We start from the raw sequence: 19760 nt of genomic DNA, 5'->3' as shown, positions 1-19760 counted from the left end.
GCTAAGTGATATATCTGACCACTAATTATGCACAAAATGGCTGTCAAGTTTAGCTATATAATAAGCAGTACAATAGGTGAAGGCTTTCGCAGTGATGTGATAACAAAGTATATAAACCCAAGTCATTCTTTCTTACTGAGAACCTTTCATCATTCTGAGCTGAATACAAACTCAGCTCCCATTGGTAGAAAAACTGAATTCCATCCATACAGATGCCTAGTCCTCCAAAATCTAGATTCTTTTTTCAATTAAGTCTTCCTGTTCAGCACAAATATAATTAACCTGAAGGAACTTCAGGTCGGTTGAAGCAGTTTTTATTGTTGTTTTGTTCCTTTCCTCTGACATTACAGCCAAACATACAATAATTCCGAATTAGATTTCAGTTTTGATGGAAAAATATTTCAAGTTAACATTGATTAATGAGGAAAAGAAGTTTCAAATCAGCATCAGAAAAATAAAAAAAAACTTTAGCACGGTCAATGAATATTCACATCTTCCTCATCTTTTTCTTCGGTCGTTGATTGAAAACAGGAGAAGAGGCTATCAGGCTGTCGGGTGAGTGGGATATATAGCTGCCATCGGAGCCAGCGGTGTTAGGGGTCTGCGGGATGCCAGAGTCACTCATGGCAGACATTGGTTCTTCAAAAACATCGTTGCCCAAAACGCCATGAGGAGGTCCGCTGCCTTCTTCATTCTCCTGAGGCTCCATTTTAACTTGAGTTAGGTTCCACAGAGGAGAGCTGCTTACCTCAGGGCCTGAAGGAGACAAAGAAACAAAGCACAGCAATTAAACAAATGGCTTTTACAAAAATAATTAATTCTCACAATGTAAGCGATGATGGAATGTGGCTGACAATGCCAAGGGTGACATTTATTGTCCATCTTTGGTTGCCCTGAGGTGCCAGTGTTGACGGTCCAGCTTCTTGTACTCTATGTCCCCAATTATAAAGCCCAAGATTCTATTGGCCATTCTTATGGCTTCATTTACCTGCACTCGGAATTTCAGGGAATTTTGTATTTGAACACTTAGGTCTCGCTATTCAACTACACCATTCAGTGTCTTTCCATTAAACGTATAGGCCCATTCTTTGTCTCTTTAGCTCCCATACTGTTTATCTCTAAGTTTCCATGTTCTTCAAAATTAAAAGGAGCTACAGGGAGGAAGTTGTCGAGCGAGGGAGCCGTGGTTTACTAAAGAAGTTGAAGAGCTTGTCAAGAGGAAGAAGAAGGCTTATGTTAGGATGAGACGTGAAGGCTCAGTTAGGGCGCTTGAGAGTTACAAGCTAGCCAGGAAGGATCTAAAGGGAGAGATAAGAAGAGCAAGGAGAGGACACGAGAAGCCATTGGAGGATAGGATCAAAGAAAACCCTAAGGCTTTCTATAGGTATATCAGGAATAAAAGAATGACTAGAGATAGGTTAGGGCCAATCAAGGATAGTAGTGGGAAGTTGTGTGTGGAATCAGAGGAGATAGGGGAAGCGTTAAATGAATATTTTTCGTCAGTATTTACAGTGGAGAAAGAAAATGTTGCCGAGGAGAATACTGAGATGCAGACTACTAGGCTAGATGGGATTGAGGTTCACAAGGAGGAGGTGTCAGCAATTTTGGAAAGTGCGAAAATAGATAAGTCCCCTGGGCCTAATGGGATTTATCCTAGGATTCTCTGGGAAGCCAGGGAGGAGATTGCAGAGCCTTTGTCCTTGATTTTTATGTCGTCATTGTCGACAGGAATAGTGCCGGAAGACTGGAGGATAGCAAATGTTGCCCCCTTGTTCAAGAAGGGGAGTAGAGACAGCCCTGGTAATTATAGACCTGTGAGCCTTACTTCGGTTGTGGGTAAAATGTTGGTAAAGGTTATAAGAGATAGGATTTATAATCATCTTGAAAAGAATAAGTTCATTAGAGATAGTCAGCACGGTTTTGTGAAGGGTAGGTCGTGCCTCACAAACCTTATTGAGTTTTTCGAGAAGGTGACCAAACAGGTGGATGAGGGTAAAGCCGTGGATGTGGTCTATATGGATTTCAGTAAGGCGTTTGATAAAGTTCCCCAAGGTAGGCTATTGCAGAAAATACAGAAGTATGGGATTGAAGGTGAATTAGTGCTTTGGATCAGAAATTGGCTCGCTGAAAGAAGACAGAGGGTGGTGGTTGATGGTAAATGTTCATCCTGGAGTATAGTTTCTAGTGGTGTACCGCAAGGATCTGTTTTGGGGCCACTGCTGTTTGTCATTTCTATAAATGACCTGGATGAGGGTGTAGAAGGGTGGGTTAGTAAATTTGCGGATGACACGAAGGTCGGTGGAGTTGTGGATAGTGCCGAAGGATGTTGTAGGTTACAGAGGGACATAGATAGGCTGCAGAGCTGGGCTGAGAGATGGCAAATGGAGTTTAATGCGGAAAAGTGTGAGGTGATTCACTTCGGAAGGAGTAACAGGATTGCAGAATACTGGGCTAATGGGAAGATTCTTGGTAGTGTAGATGAGCAGAGAGATCTTGGTGTCCAGGTACATAAATCCCTGAAAGTTGCCACCCAGGTTAATAGAGCTGTTAAGAAGGCATAAGGTGTGTTAGCTTTTATTAGTAGGGGGATCGAGTTTAGGAGCCACGAGGTCATGCTGCAGCTGTACAGAACTCTGGTGCGGCCGCTGGTCACCGCATTATAGGAAGGATGTGGAAGCTTTGGAAAAGGTGCAGAGGAGATTTACTAGGATGTTGCCTGGTATGGAGGGAAGGTCTTACGAGGAAAGGCTGAGGGACTTGAGGTTGTTTTCGTTAGAGAGGAGGAGAAGAGGTGACTTAATAGAGACATATAAGATAATCAGAGGGTTGGACAGGGTGGATAGTGAGAGTCTTTTTCCTCGGATGGTGATGGCAAACACGAGGGGACATAGCTTTAAGTTGAGGGGTGATAGATATAGGACAGATGTCAGAGGTAGTTTCTTTACACAGAGAGTAGTAGGGGCGTGGAACGCCCTGCCTGCAACAGTAGTAGACTCGCCAACTTTAAGGGCATTTAAGTGGTCATTGGATAGACATATGGATGAAAATGGAATAGTGTAGGTCAGATGGTTTCACAGGTCGGCGCAACATCGAGGGCTGAAGGGCCTGTACTGCGCTGTAATGTTCTATAAATGCAAGATGATGGTGTTGTTGCCCACATTAAATTGTACCTACCACCTGTCGACCCATTCTGCTAACCTGCCTCTCTCGCCCTGATGTCTTTTCGCATTTTTTTGTTCACCAAACCTCCTATTTTCATGCTGTCAGAAAATTTTGAGATTGTGTTTCCTATACCCAAGTCCAAATCTGTGAGAACTCTGCACTCAGTCCCATTGCTCTCCACTTCAGGCAGAAAGAAAAATGAAACTGTTGAAAATGTGAAATGAAAACAGAAGAGGCTGAAATGACCATTAGGCCGGTCTGTATTTGACTGAGCAATAGATATCCAAGATTTCAACCCAAAACTCATCTGCTCCTGTTCGATCCTGGCTGACTATCTGAACATTTCTTGCTTTTGTTTTAAATCAGTGACTTAGGAAAAAGAGTTGAATTGCTATTTTCTATTTGAAGGTTTCCCTGCATTTTGCACCATGATAAGGGAGGACTGGGGATATGCTCCTACCTATACTGCTGTACAGCTGCTGATGACAAACAATCGGATGTGTCCCAGAGTGGCATGGACTCTAATTGTCCCTTCCTTCCCTATCAGGACATGTTCAGTTTCTCCATGGCGCCTCTAAGTAATCGGGAGTTTATCATACAATTTCCCACTTGTCCAAACTCTCAGCTTATCGTTATCTCTAATTTGTAACCTTCAATTGATACTTCTGAGATTCCTGAGTGATGCAAAGCCATAATACAGAATTTTGGTACCCATTGGCATACCCCACTGGTCAGCCCTTTGTTGAAGATGGTACAATGTATTTGATCTCCAGATGAGTCTGCTAACAGAGTAATATGCTCAAAAAACAGCATCACAAAACTTTCAGAAGTTCTAGAATAGACGGACAGTCAAAACCATCACTATGATATTATCATTGATTAAGACAAGGATAGGTGATAGCAGGCTTTTTTTCACTTCTCTTTCGAGAAGGATAGGTAAAGTGAGTCATCCGCCCATATACAAATCTTGGAGCTGCAGTCCACATTATAAATTAAATCCGTTTGGCTATGTATGCCATTGCTTCCATTGTAGTTATGAGGTGCTAGATCAAAAGCCTTACTAAAATCAATGGAAGCAGTACAAGTGGGTTACCGAGTTTTAGCACAGGGCATGATCTCTTATTAAGTCAATCACAGCCCTACATAGTCTCACACACGTGAAAGTCAACCAGATTACTCCAAGGGCATTTGAGGATATATGTGCCATGATGACAGAAGAACCACTTTAAGGGCCAACGACATCAACAATATTTTAAAGTCCTATTAGGATCACAAAATACCACAACTGTGACCTGGAATACTAAGCATCCACTTGCTTCAAAGAGAATCCAGTTCACCAGCCACAGAATGACAGTTCTAAGGCGAGTCGCTGTCACCCTCCAGTTACAGCAGCATTTAGGTATTCAGCATGAATACTGCCTCCATCTCCTACCTTGCCATTAGCTAGGGGATGTAGTGTGAAGACTATTTCCTCTAGCCAAGCTGGTTCATTAAAATGTTCTATCTTGCAGGGTTGCTGTACTGGACTTTTCCACGCTGATGGACTATTTCTACAATAATGCCTACCTGGCTCAATGGTAGCACCCTGGCCTTTGATTCAAAAGGTTGTGGGTTCAAGCACTGTTTTGCTATAGTTGAGGATGTAATTTAGACTGACACATCAGTGCAGTACTTGAGGCAGTGCTGCATTGTCAAAGGTGCCATCTTACTGATGAGATATTAAATGTAGTCTGCTTGTTCCGTGGACATAAAAGACCCCATGGCATGTTTTAAGAGCAGTTTAGTTCTCCCAGTGTATTCGCCAAAATTCAGCTAACCCCACCAAGAAAACTGGTTAGTACCTGGTCATTAAGCTCATTATTTACTTGGGAGCTGACTGTGCGCACTCAAATTGCTCTGTCACGTCTGCCTACAAAACACTTCAAAGCAATTCATTGGCAGCGAGTGCTTTAGAATGTCCTTGAAGAAAGGCACTATATAAACAAAAGTGAAAGGGGAGAACTGGAGTTATCACACACTGACAATAGGCAAAAGGAAGCCTTCTGGCTAAACTTCACAGGAGAGACAAGGAGACGGGGTTGCGTGAACGAAATGCTTTTGTGGAATAGCAAGTTTTTACCCAACATTCGTAGCAGCAGAGAAACCACTCTGTTTCTGGGATTGAATGCTCGCACGGCTCTATCCCAGGGATAGAGTGGGGTTTTTCTGCCGTAATGGAGGCTGGGTTAAGAACTCACCATTCTGTTTTTTTTATTACAGTATATATAATGACTTTTTTTTTTACAAAAATAGGACACCCCATGCCAGTCCCTAATGTGTATATAATTCACAAGTTTCACCCTAAATCTACTGGTAACCTAATAAAGAAATATGGTCGAATTTAAAATGTGCCCTTACCTGATGTCTGAGGGGATGCATCAACATCTAGCGCAGCAGCAAAACGCTCATGAGCCTGTGCCAGAACTCCAAGCTGCAAGGCTTGCTCGCCTGCAGACAGATCAGACTCATTCTCTTCGTTGATGGGGAAAGCAATGTCACTGATGGGTTCATCCTTTATCTTCAATGGTTTAGTGTCCTCAGTAGAGATCTTCTCTGGACTAACCAGTTTTTCATACTCTTCAGCCAGCTGCTTGCTCACCTGTCGGCAAGATGTTTAAAAGTACGTGTGAAAACAAGAGCCAGCAGATGAGCATGGAAACACTGTGTGCTGCTCAGAGAGATGCACTGGTATCCTGGAGGGACAATATCAATGCAGAAGAAGCGTCCTTGTTTTTTTTAAATGTTGTCAACGCCAATGCGAGAAAATGGTTCAAGTTTGCCAATCACTGTCAACAGATGATCCAAAATTCTACCCCAGCAATGTGCCATCTTCAGAAAGTAACCCAATACTGCAGGATCATGGTAATCCCATATTCTACACCAGATAATGCTTGAAGCCTCTGAGATAGGAGGTTGCCTATTTTGGGGAAACTATTAGCAGATTACAAACATTTTTATCCTTTGCCTCAGGCTCATCAGGAGCTGGGTTAAGACAACCCAGTAGGAGGGGGAGGGGAGAGAGGGGGGGAGGGGAGAGAGGGGGGGAGGGGAGTGAGAGAGGGGGAGAGAGAGAGAGGGGGAGAGAGAGAGGGGGAGAGAGAGGGGGGGGGGAGAGAGAGGGGGGGGAGAGAGAGAGGGGGGGAGAGAGAGAGGGGGGGAGAGAGAGAGGGGGGGAGAGAGAGAGGGGGGGAGAGAGAGAGGGGGGGAGAGAGAGAGGGGGGGAGAGAGAGAGGGGGGGAGAGAGAGAGGGGGGGAGAGAGAGAGGGGGGGAGAGAGAGAGGGGGAGAGAGAGAGGGGGAGAGAGAGAGGGGGGGAGAGAGAGGGGGGGAGAGAGAGGGGGGGAGAGAGAGGGGGGGAGAAGGAGAGGGGGGGGAGAAGGAGAGGGGGGGGAGAAGGAGAGGGGGGGGAGAAGGAGAGGGGGGGGAGAAGGAGAGGGGGGGGAAGGAGAGGGGGGGGAAGGAGAGGGGGGGGAGAAGGAGAGGGGGGGGAGAAGGAGAGGGGGGGGGGAGAAGGAGAGGGGGGGGGGAGAAGGAGAGGGGGGGGGGAGAAGGAGAGGGGGGGGGAGAAGGAGAGGGGGTGGGAGAAGGAGAGGGGGTGGGGAGAAGGAGAGGGGGTGGGGAGAAGGAGAGGGGGGGGGGGAGAAGGAGAGGGGGGGGGGAGAAGGAGAGGGGGGGGGGAGAAGGAGAGGGGGGGGGGAGAAGGAGAGGGGGGGGGGGAGAAGGAGAGGGGGGGGAGAAGGAGAGGGGGGGGGAGAAGGAGAGGGGGGGGAGAAGGAGAGGGGGGGGGGAGAAGGAGAGGGGGGGGGAGAAGGAGAGGGGGGGGGAGAAGGAGAGGGGGGGGGAGAAGGAGAGGGGGGGGGGAGAAGGAGAGGGGGGGGGGAGAAGGAGAGGGGGGGGGGAGAAGGAGAGGGGGGGGGGGAGAAGGAGAGGGGGGGGGGAGAAGGAGAGGGGGGGGGAGAAGGAGAGGGGGGGGAGAAGGAGAGGGGGGGGGGAGAAGGAGAGGGGGGGGGAGAAGGAGAGGGGGGGGGAGAAGGAGAGGGGGGGGGAGAAGGAGAGGGGGGGGGAGAAGGAGAGGGGGGGGGAGAAGGAGAGGGGGGGGGAGAAGGAGAGGGGGGGGGGAGAAGGAGAGGGGGGGGGAGAAGGAGAGGGGGGGGGAGAAGGAGAGGGGGGGGGAGAAGGAGAGGGGGGGAGAAGGAGAGGGGGGGGAGAAGGAGAGGGGGGGGGGAGAAGGAGAGGGGGGGGGGAGAAGGAGAGGGGGGGGGAGAAGGAGAGGGGGGGGGAGAAGGAGAGGGGGGGGAGAAGGAGAGGGAGGGGGAGAGGAGAGGGGGGGGGAGAAGGAGAGGGGGGGGGAGAAGGAGAGGGGGGGGGAAGAAGGAGAGGGGGGGGAAGAAGGAGAGGGGGGGGAAGAAGGAGAGGGGGGGGAAGAAGGAGAGGGGGGGGGAGAAGGAGAGGGGGGGGGAGAAGGAGAGGGGGGGGGGAGAAGGAGAGGGGGGGGGGAGACGGAGAGGGGGGGGGGAGAAGGAGAGGGGGGGGGGAGAAGGAGAGGGGGGGGGGAGAGGAGGGGGGGGGGAGAAGGAGAGGGGGGGGGGAGAAGGAGAGGGGGGGGGAGAAGGAGAGGGGGGGGGAGAAGGAGAGGGGGGGGGGGAGAAGGAGAGGGGGGGGGAGAAGGAGAGGGGGGGGAGAAGGAGAGGGGGGGGGAGAAGGAGAGGGGGGGGGGAGAAGGAGAGGGGGGGGGGAGAAGGAGAGGGGGGGGGGGAGAAGGAGAGGGGGGGGGGGGAGAAGGAGAGGGGGGGGGGGAGAAGGAGAGGGGGGGGGAGAAGGAGAGGGGGGGGGAGAAGGAGAGGGGGGGGGGAGAAGGAGAGGGGGGGGGAGAAGGAGAGGGGGGGGGGAGAAGGAGAGGGGGGGGGGGGGGGGAGAGGGGGAGGAGGAGAGGAGAGAGCGATGTTTCATAATGATCTGCGATGGATTCCTGCAGGTGTCCTTATTCTTAAATCCCAAACAGCAATTTGCTCTGCCACTCAGCCCCTAGTGCCAACTTTTTAAAAAGTGTAGTCGATCTATTGCAGCACAGCTCACTGTCAGAGGATACAATATAATATAATATTAGACAAATTTAATTACCTAACATATTGTGTACAGGGGCAGTGGCAGCAGGAGGGGAGATATTAAAATTTAATGTAGCAGGGTCATAAAATAAAATCAGCAACTGAAGCAGGACAGGAGTTAAGAAGGATAGGAATAGGAGTACAAACATACAGAAATAACAGGAACAGACCAGCAAGCCTGAGTAGTGCTGGAGGCAAGGTGAGCAGAATGGAGGGGAGAAATTTAAATGGCGGGAAACTAACAAGAGACAGGAAACTAGCTGAAGTGGCAAGGGAGACAGTGGCGTAGTGGGAACGTCACAGGACTAGTAATCCAGAGGCCTGTGCTAATGCCCTGGGGACATGGGTTCAAATTACATCGCAGCAGCTGGTGGAATTTAAATTCAATTAATAACAATCTGGAATTGAAATCTAGTCTCAGTAATGGTGCCATGAAACTATCGATGGGTCGAATGGCCTCCTGTGCTGTAAATGACACTATGTAAACACCAAAAGTGTTAAACAAAAATCAAGACAACAGGAAATATGGTTTTGGAACAGAAACAGTACAAGAATTTTTTTTTTACTATATCTACATATATTAAAGGAGTACAATGGCATAAAATGGAGCACATTATGCAAGCTCACAATTCAAATTACAGACAGGCTGACTTGTGAGGTTGTAGATAATGAATATAATACTTGCGAAAATCAGCGAGTCAAATAGTAGGCATGTTGTGCCAGTAGGAGCATTTTACACTCTTCAGATTTACATCAGATAACCTCCAGGACATTTGGTAACATGGCACAAAGCTTATGAACACCGAATCGACTGTGTGAGGGAAGCACAGCTCACTCAGACATCCATGCACATTTAGTACAGAGGTTAATGGACCTGTGAGCTGGGAACTTGGCTGATTTATTTTCCCTCGCGATCCCAGAGTGCTGAGGTAACTACAGCACCTATATACGAACAAGGAGCAGGAGTAGGCTATTCAGCCCCTCAAGCCTGCTCTGTTTGTGGATTCAACTCTACTTTCCTGCCTACCCCCGATACCCTTTGACTCCCTTGTTTGTCAAGAACCTGTCTACCTCTGCCTTAAAGACATTCATCAACCCTGCCTCCACTGCTCTTCAGGGAAGAGAGTTCCACAGTCTCATGACTCTCAGAGAAATGATTTCTCCTCCTCTCTGTCTTAAATGGAACACCCCTTATTTTTAAATTGTGCCCCCTAGTTTTAGTCTCTCCCACAAGGGGAAACATCCTTTCAACATCCAGCCCAAGTCCCCTCAGGATCTCATGTTTCAATAAGATCACCTCTCATCCTTCTAAACTCCAATGAATACAGACCCAACCTTTCCTCATAAGATAACCCTCTCATCCCAGGAATCAGTTCTCTGAACAAATCCTTTCTTAAATAAGGAGACCAAAACTGTACACAATACTCTACATATGATTTCACCAATGCCCTGTACAACTGTAGCAAAACATCTCTACTTTTATATTCCATTCCCCTTGCAATAAATGACAACATTGCATTTGCCTTCTTAATCACTTGCTGTACCTGCACACTAACTTTTTGTGTTTTATGCATTCGGACACCCAGATGCCTCTGCATCTCAGAGTTCTGCAATCTCTTGCCATTTAAAGAATATGTTGCTTTTCTATTCTTTTGGCCAAAGTGGACAAGTTCACACTTTCCCTCATTATACTCCATTTGCCAAATCTTTGCCCACTCACTTAACCTATCTATAATCCTTTTGCAGACTTATGTCCTCTTCACAACTTAGTCTCCTACTATCTTTGTGTCATCAGCAAATTTAGCAACCATACATTCTGTCCCTTCATCCAATTCAATGACATAGATTGTAAATAGTTGAGGCCCCAGCACTGATCCCTGTGGTACTCCACTGGTTACAGCTTGCCAACCTGAAAATGACCCATTTATGCCTACTCTGTTTCCTGTTAGATAACAGTTCCTCTATTCATGGGCTCTTATTTTGTTTAGTAAGCTTTGATGTGGCACCTTGTCAAATGCCTTCTGGAAATCCAAGTACACCACATCCACAGATTCCCCTTTATCCAAGTTGCTTGCTACTTTCTCTAAGAACTCTAATATATTAGTCAAACACGATTTCCCTTTTACAAAATCATGTTGACTCTGCCTGATCGCACTGAAGTTTTCTAAATGACCTGCAATAACCTCCTTAATAATAGATTCCAGTATTTTCCCTATGACAGATGTTAAGCTAACTGGCCTGTAGTTTCCTGCTTTCTGTCTTCCTCCTTTCTCGATTAGAGGAATCACATTCGCTGTTTTCCAATCTGATGGGACCTTTCCAGAATCTAGGGAATTTTGGAAAATTAAAGCCAATGCATCCACTATCTCAGCAGCCACTTCTTTTAAGACCCTAGGATGAAGTCCATCAGGACCTGGGAATGTCAGCTTTTAGTTCTAATAATTTTCTCAGTACCCTTTCCCTGGTGATGGTAATTGTTTTAAGTTCCTCCCTCCCTTTCAATGCTTGATTCACAAATATTTCTGGGATGTTATTTATCTCCTCTACAGTGAATACAGATGCAAAAAATCTGTTTAATTCCTCTGCTATTTCTTTATTTTCCATTATTACCTTCCCAAATTCACTCTCTGGAGGACCAACACTCACTTTACATAAATAAAAACAAGAAATGCTGGAACTACTCAGCAGGTCTGGCAGCATCTGTGGAAAGAGAAGCAGAGTTGATGTTTCGGGTCAGCGACCCTTCTTCGGAACTCACTTTACATACTCTTTTCCATTTTAAATACCTGTAGAAACTCTTGCTACCCGTTTTTATATTTCTAGTTAGATTTCTCTCGTACTCTAAGTTCTCTCTCGTTATTCTTTTAGTCATCGTTTGCTTTTTTTTATATTCTGTCCAATCTTCTGACCTGCCACTACTCTTCGCTGAATTGTTCACGTTTTCTTTCAATTTGATACTATCTTTAACTTCTTTAGTTACGGATGGTGCGTGGCACTTCATTGCCACTCTTAGGCAAGATCAGCTAACATGACGCAGTCAAGGTTGGAACCTGGGAAGTTCCTGCTCGGTGCCATACAACAACTTCATAGAAACATTGATTGCTACATTTATATAGTGCCTTTAAAACAGTGAAATGCCCGAAGGTGCTTCATGGGAGCTTTATCAAACCGAAATCAGCATCAAGCCACGTAAGTATATATTAAAAGCTTGGACAAAAAAGCAGATATTTAAGGAGCACCTTAAAGGAGGGTTGGGGGTTGGGGGTTTGGGGGCGGGGGGGGTTAAGAGAGGCAGAGAGTTTTAAGGGTGCAACTCCAAAGCTTAGAGACTAGGCAGCTGAAGACACAACTGCCATAGTGACATTAAGTCATTAAATTGGACCACTGGTGAGGTGGGGCTGGATCTGAAATGTTTGAATGCGTTTATGATGTGGTTTACCCACCTGGAGAGTGTAGCTGTGATAGTCCTTGATCCGATGTTGCCAGAACCTCTGCAAAGAAAGCACGCTGCCGATTCCCACCTCGTGGAACACCTGCTCCATCACGTCCTGGAATGGGGTCTGCCCGACCCGTGCTTCCCGGTCCGTGGCAAAGCGCAGAAGCCGCGTGAATTTGAAATAGTAATCGCTGGCAACGTCCGTCAGTGTTTCCAGAACACCTTCGTGGGAAGATTCGAAGCCCGCATGGGCCAGTATGGTGGCAACTGACTGGTAGAGGAGCTGCCGACAAGACGTCCAATTGAGTTCAGTCACAGGTTCGCCTTTTCCTCTAGGTACACAAACCACAATGGTTACAGCAATCGCTCTGGGGAGGTGGGGTAGTGACACTGCTAACTGTGACAACATGCTAAAAACAGGGCCACAAAACCTTTTTTTGGTTCAGCCAGCTGTCTGAGGTATAGAAACCAATAGCCGTTATCAAGGGAAAATGGAACTCTCTCCCCAAAAAAGAGCTGTCCAGGCTAAGTCAATTGAGACTTATAAGATTGATAGATTTTTTTTTGTTAGGTAAGTGCACTAAGAGATATGGAGTTAAGGTAGGTAAATGGAGTTTGAGATACAGATCAGTCATCCAACTGAATGACAGAACATATGAGGGACTGAATGTTCCAATGCTGTTCCTGAGTCTTCAAACCAAGCTATTGAGAAATCCACATAGGCAGAGTTTTGTATTTAATCTAATAGGGAACACATACTTTCCTCTCCAAAGGGACCATTTGCTTTTTGCCCAAGATTAGTGCGCTTGGACCCTAAATTTGCAACAGCAAAGGCTTAGGGACCCAAGTGTGGACGAAGGTACAAGTTGGGGGGTTAACCAGGTTAAACTGGGCAGGTTATCAGCATGGAGCACTGGCAAGTTTCTTCCTGCTTATCCAGTAGCACCACACTATCCATTACAGTGTTGATTTGTAGCTTACCTGTTTGTGTGAAGAATCCAAGTGCCCTATAACAATCATAGAATCATTACAGAACAGAAGGAGGCCATTCATCCCATCATGTCCATGCTGGCTCTCTGCAAGCCCTGGTCTCACTCCCCTGCCTTCTCCCTGTAGCCCTGCAAATTTCTCTTTAGATAATTATCCAGTTCTCATTTAAATACCACGATTTAATCTGCCTCCACCATACTCTCGGGCAGTGCACTCTAGATCCTAACCACTCGCAGTGTAAAAAGGTTTTTCCTCATGTCACCGCTGCTTCTTTTGCCAATCACCTTAAATCGGTGTCCTCTGGTTCTGGATCCTTCGGCTAAAGGGAACAGTTTCTCCCTATTGACTATGTCCAGATCCCTCATGATTTTGAAGAGATGTATCCTTCTGGGCACAAGAATGAAAGGCTGGAAAGTCAATCATTGATAGTGTGGTTGAGAACTGGGGGAGCCTGAGAGCTCATATTAAAGAAGTCTGGTATGGACTTGAGGTATTTGCAGGCCCATCCTATTGCAAACTTGAGCTGAGAGGCCACTTACCTCTTCCATGCCCCTTTGTTCAAAGCTGTCAAATTACATAATTAATTTGAAAAATTAATTTACAAAAACTTAATTTGCAGAGCTATGAAGAAAGAGCAGGGAGTGGGACTAATTGGATAGCTTTTTCAAAGAGCTGGCACAGGCACAAGGGGCCAAATGGCCTCCTTTGTACTGCAAGATTCTATGAAAAAGAGCCTGACTATGTACCTATACAGATGACATTATATGGGGAACTGGTTTAAAGCTAAATGAACTCAATAAAAACACAAAGCCATTAGTCAAAATTGCCTGACTGAGAAAGCTAACTGAAGGATCTAATGCATGACTCACTGTGGTTGAAAAACTGGAGTGAAAAAAGTAATGGTTAGGTCACGTCACGTTTATGTTTTAAAAGCCTTTAAATTTATGAGCAGATGGAGGGATGCATGGAGCTCCACACTTTTGATGCCCTGAGGGAGAAAAAAAGTGAGTTAGAGTAGGAGACAGTGAGATAAATCTTTATTTCAACAAGCTGAAGGTGCAGGGAGTTGGACACGTCTGTTGCTGCTTAAGGGGAACAAGTGGGTAAAATTTAGAGTAACATTGCCCACTGTGATAACCACTAAATCCCAATCATAGAAGACAGGCCATTCGGTCCACTGGAACTGTGCCGGCACTTTGAAAGAGCCATTCAATTCGACCCACACTCCTGCTATTTCCCCATAGCTATAATCTTTTCCCCCTTCAAGTATATACCCATTTCCCCTTCAAGTACACATGCAAGTGGGACAAGTTCCATGAATTTCTACCTACATTTACATGACTTGTGGCCAAATACTGCAATTTTGCCCAAAAATAGTTCGAGAGGCATTGAATTTGCTGTGTCTATTAGATCTCAATGGTAGCAGATTTGTTGCAATAAAATCAGTTGATCTAACGATTGCAGAATCAATAAAGCAGATTTATAAATAGTGTAAAAGAAAAATAGCTTGTGATAATATAAGATACAGCTCTCCTTTTAAGTACCTTGCCAAGATTTAAAGCACTGCTTTTTCCCAATTATCATTATTATATCTTGAAGAACATTCTATCGTTAACATTCCTACTCCATGACAATCTCAGCCATAGCTTGGTGCAGCACTTTGCTTCTGAGTTAGAAGGTTGTGGGTTCAAATCCCATTTCAGAGACTGAAGCACATAATCTAAACTGAGTACTAAGGGAGTGCTATCGGAGGTTCCATCCTTTAGATGAGATATTAAACAGAGGCCCTTTCTGCCCTCTCATGTAAACTAAAAAGTTCCGATGACACTATTTCAAAGAAGAGCGGTGGTGGAAGGCAGGGGTGAGGATCCCCCCTTACCTCGATGTCTTGACCAATATTTATCTCTCAACCAATATCAATAAAAAACAGATGACCTGGTCATTGTCATGTTGCTGTTTGTGGAGCCATGCTGTGCACACCATATAGAAAAAGTTATAGCACAGAAAAAGAGGCCATTCAGCCCATCGTGTCTGCGCCAGCTGAAAAAACTAGCCGCCCATTCTAATCCCACCTTCCAGCACTTGGTGCATAGCCTTGCAGATTACAGCACTTCAGGTGCATGTCCAAGTACCTTTTAAATGAGTTAAGGGTATCTCCCTCCACCACCGATCCAGGCAGTGAATTCCAGGCACCCATCATCCTCTGGGTGAAAGAGCTTTTTCTCATGTCCCCTCTACTCCTTCTACCAATCACCTTAAATCTGTGCCCCTGATAACTGACCTCTCCACTAGGGGAAACAGGCCCTTCCTGTCTACTCTAGGCCCCTCATAATCTAGGACACCTCAATTAAGTCATCCCTCAGCCACCTCTGTTCTAAGGAAAACAACGATAGCCTATCCAATCTTTCCTCATAGCTGCAACTTTCAAACCCAGGCAACATTCTTGTAAAGCTCCTCTGTACTCTCCAGAGCAATTACGTCCTTCTTGTAATGTGGTGACCAGAACTTTGGGTGTATCTACCCCATATGGATTGCACCTTCTCCAGGGAAATTACAGACGGGCAATAAAGGTTGTCTTAGCCATCGATGCCCACATCCCATGAATGAATAAAAGACAATTGTACACAATATTCCAGCTGTGGCCTAACCAGCATTTTATACAGTTCCAGCATTTCATCCCTGCTTTTGAATTCTATACCTCGGCCAATAAAGGAAGGCATTCCATATGTCTTCTTCACCACTTTATCTACCTGTCCTGCCACCTTCAGGAACCTGTGGACATGCACTTCAAGGTATCTCACTTCCTCCACCTCTCTCAATATCCTCCTGTTTATTGTGTATTCCCTTGCTTTATTTGCCCTCCCCAAATGCATTACCTCACACTTCTCCGGATTGCATTCCATTTGCCACTTTTCCGCCCACTCAACCAAACCATAAACTGGTTGCTGCATTTCCTGCATTACGACAATGAGTACATTTCATAATTGGGTGTAAAATGCTTTGGGATGTCCTGGGTTTATGAAAGGTGCTGTAAAAACACAAGATTCTCTTTCATTCTTTGCCATCTTAGCACTTTAGAGCTCACCTGTAGAAGTCGCTCTCCGGGTCACTGTGCCTCAACTGGAAAGGAAGCTTTGGGCTTTTGCTGTCCAACGGCAGCAGCTCCTCCGGGATGGGTGGCGAGTTGGGTGCAGGCGGCAGGGCTTCAGCATCCTCTGCCTTCACTCCATCCAGCTGTGGCTGGCCCTGTGCCTGAGCTGCGGCGACGAGGCTCCGCAGCCGCCGGTTATACTGCAACAACTGGATGGTATGGACGGTCAGGCCGCAGGGCTCGGATGGGACATCCAGCATAGTTGTGGGCCGGGGCCTGTCGGCCGAGGGCTGGTGCAGTGGCGGGTCTTGGATTTCCACTGTCCGGAACTCCCGCTGTAGCAGGTCAAAAGAGCTCCGGCTGGGCTGAGTGGAGGAAACCGGGATCTCGCCCCAGTATTTTATCATCTTCACTCCCTCTGCTTCTGGTCAAATGGAGATTTGTTTGGAGAAAGTCCAACAGATGTGCGAATTTAAATGAAACAGAGTCACAGATGCATTGTGCTGGGTTAACTACAGAGATTTGCTTTGATGGGACAAGCATCCATTGTGTTTTTCTGGAACCAGTGAAAAGCAATTAGTCAACAAACTGACAAATCTTTTTCATAGAAGCATAAAATGCAGGAGTAAAGGATCATTCTTCTGTGTTGCCAGCTGCCTTCAGGCTCCTTCAAACTGGCTGCAATATCGCTGGTGAAATCTGTCAAGATGTAAAGGAGATGTGATTATTTTAACACTCTATTACATTATCAGTAGATTGGTTTAGTAAATACAACTGCAGGGCCTGAAATTTAAATAGTGAAATGCGCTACTTAGTATGTGCCTCATCTTACCAGCCCCTAGAGGCCTCCTACAAACACTGCTGGGCTCCCTGTAAATACACACGCACTTCTGGGGACCCTCTGCCACTACTTACACACTCCTGGGACCCCCTGTAAATACTGCCACATGTCTGGGGACCCTCGATAAACAATGACACACCAGGGGACGTGCTGCAAATACTGACAGTCTCCTGAGGACTCGCTGCAAATACAGACACATTCCAGGAATTCCCTGTTCCAATTTCAGAAAGACAAAAACTAGTGACTAAAAAAAACAATAATGTTAATGTAAAAAAGATTAGACTTATATAAACAGCACCATAAAAAACCATGTAGAATATAGAATTCTTGATACAGTTCTCATGGCACGCAACATATTAGTCCCAGACAGACAAAAATCTAATGACCTCACAGATACCCCATGTATATACCCGAAGGCCCTCTACTTTTCTTCCTCAAAAGGCGGTGGAAGCAGAGTCTTTGAATATTTTTAAAGCAGAAGTAGATCGATTCTTGATAGGCAAGGGGGTGGAAAGTTATCGGGGGTAGGTGGAAATGTGGAGTAATCAGTTCAGCCGTGAACTTACTGAATGGCGGGGCAGGCTCAAAGGGACGAGTGGCCTACTCCTGCTCCTAGTTCGTATGTAGTGTATGCAGAGCCCAACTTGAAAAGCTGCATTTTAGAAAGAAATTTGAGGATAAATTCCCCAGACAGCTGGTAATGCATCTACGCTTTCCTGATCTCAACTTAACAGAATAAAGATGCAATTTCTCTTTCAAAGTTGTAAAGAATTATGATCAACTCTGAAAAGAATTCTATTTCCATTGACATTTGTGTGGAATATTGTTGTTTCAATCACCAAATGGCCTCATCAGGGGAATGGCTAGCGAGAGTTACTAAAACTGACAGAAGTGAGGGGTTGAATTAGCACTTGCAGTTGAAGTGACAAGTTATTGAAGTATGAGGTTAATGACGGTGTCTATTCCGATTACTCATCTCCCTCTTGCTGTCAAGCTCAGTCATTTTTTAAAGCTTGTTTTTTTGATGATGAAAATCAGCACGCTTTGGGCGAGATATTTGACTCGTTAGCGCCCCTTTAGAGCTGCAAAATGGCATCTACACACACCTGTGGGCAAATCATCCCAGACATTATGTGTGTCATTTTGGAGGTCAACACTCCTGGCAACAACCGCTCCATCTCTCACAGCTGAACAGCAGTAGGTACCGCCTGTCCCAGCCCACTCTAGCGACCAGTGTGATCATGAACTAATTACAAGTTAGTTACTGGCTGTTTTCTTCTGGCTGATGCTGCAATTCTATAAGTGTTTGGTGCTTTCTGTAGTTGTTTCAAGTTGCAAAAGTCTACAGGAAGTGGTGTGGCAGGCTCTGTAGGATTTTTTGTTGACTCCAAGGGGCATCTGTACAAACAGGTTCGCTAGTGGGCATACCCTTGGAATACAGGATAGCTCGGAGAAAGAGAGTCTACGCAAGCTGCTGGAAGAGGGAGTAGGAAAAGGGGGAGGAGGGGGTGAAGGGCTCTTAGCAGGAGGCCATAACCATCTAGGGTGTCCACAGAGCAATTCTCCTACCTGACCCTCAGCAAGGAACCATGTGTGAGATGTCTGCTTCAGTAAGGAGGTCCTCCCTGAAATTTGCCACCTGCTGCAGCCACAACTGCAACCTCAGAGCAGGGAAACTACTGCATTGCCAATGGCAAAGGTGACCAAGGCAGTGAACTTTTATGCGTCTGGTTCCTTCCAGGCTGGAACTGGAGATATTTGCTGTATCTCAGTTTGCCATCGATTGTTGCATAAGGGCGGTCACTGAGGATCTCTATTTAAAGAGAAATAACATTTTATTCTGTCTTGCCAGAGACAAGTAGGCAGACAGAAGAAGGGGCTTCACTAAGATTGCAGGCTCTCCCATGGTTCAGGATGCCACTGACTGTAGGCACATTGTTTTTCAGGCACATGTCAATCTGCCCTATACCGCATGTCAGCACGTTTTGTATGTTGAATTATGATTTTTTAAATTCACCGGCTGGAAACCTGAATATTAAACTGGTGGAGATGAGCAACTCAAACCTTTCAAGCTTCGAACTCTGTCAGCTGACCATGATCACAGAGCCATATGCCCTGCTGCAGACTGTAGTGTTCAGTGGTTTTAATTGATTTGCGTTTGATTGTATTAATCTGTTCACCGATTGATGTTCACTGTGCTTAATTAATTAAGCCTGGTGGAGCCATACAGAGCTTGAGAAAGTTCCGGAAAGAACAGACAGAGACCCCCTTGAAGGAAATCAGCCGCATAGCTGCCTCCCGGAGAACCACTGAGTCAGCCATCGACATCTTCAAACTGGAATCCTCAGGACCACCAAAAGAAAGTTGCACAACCAAATTCAGCCTGAAGCCAGCCAAGTCACCAACCTCCACAGACTGTATACCCCTTTTATTTCACTGGACTCTAATTAGACCAATTTATTCTTCCCCAGTCTGTAATCTGTGTCATGCAGGCCCCCACATGCCAAGGCTGAGGCACACATCATTTCGTCACATGAACATTAAAACTTAAAATTCCGGCTAGGACGAAAAGAGCGCCTATCACAAGGAATTGCCAAGCCCCTGACTGGAAAGACATTTGCATGCTAGCACACAGTGTTGGAACAAATGGCCCAGTCCCTGCTTCTCCAATACACAGAAGACCTAGTCAGGCCAGCTTAGTCACATGACTAACTGGCCATGTGAATTTGAACTTGCTGAGAGAAAGAAACTCAGAAAGCTGTTTGCTCCTGGACTGAGGACACCTCTCTCCTGTCTGTTCTCACCTCTTTCTCACGGAACGGAATACCCATTGAAGATACGTGAACTCAAAGAGAGAAAAGTCTCCTACATGAACAAGGTTTAAGAATAATACTGGGCCTCAACAAAAAGTAAGAGCTGTCTACAATCAAAGACTCTATGGCGAGCTGGAAACACAGAAACAGTAACAAGAAAACCCCTTCAGAGACTGCCTCAAACCACTCTACATTATTTTTCTTCTGCTCTTTTCTATCCCTATTTGCATGTGTCTATCACGTCTGCATGCTAGCATGGGTGCATCGTATATCCATAGGCGTTA

At 46.1% G+C, this 19760-nt stretch overlaps 1 protein-coding gene across 1 annotated transcript in view; it reads right to left on the bottom strand.

The window, feature by feature from the left end:
- Positions 1-298: 298 nt before the first annotated feature.
- The window catches only part of supt7l (SPT7 like, STAGA complex subunit gamma), a 58660-nt gene continuing 39198 nt past the window's right edge, over positions 299-19760 (bottom strand). Inside the window, exons 2-5 of the mRNA XM_068027775.1 lie at positions 15817-16521; positions 11749-12073; positions 5560-5800; positions 299-756 (exon numbers count right to left, since the gene is read on the bottom strand). Coding sequence (XP_067883876.1) covers positions 488-756; positions 5560-5800; positions 11749-12073; positions 15817-16229 — 1248 coding nt within the window. The 5' untranslated portion in view covers positions 16230-16521 and the 3' untranslated portion in view covers positions 299-487. The remainder of the gene's footprint in view (positions 757-5559; positions 5801-11748; positions 12074-15816; positions 16522-19760) is intronic.

Source organism: Heterodontus francisci, chromosome 3 (assembly GCF_036365525.1).
Source record: "Heterodontus francisci isolate sHetFra1 chromosome 3, sHetFra1.hap1, whole genome shotgun sequence".
NCBI classification, from domain to species: domain Eukaryota; kingdom Metazoa; phylum Chordata; class Chondrichthyes; order Heterodontiformes; family Heterodontidae; genus Heterodontus; species Heterodontus francisci.
The sequence above is the reverse complement of the archived record's forward strand: the minus strand, read 5'-3'. Positions and strand labels throughout refer to the sequence as shown.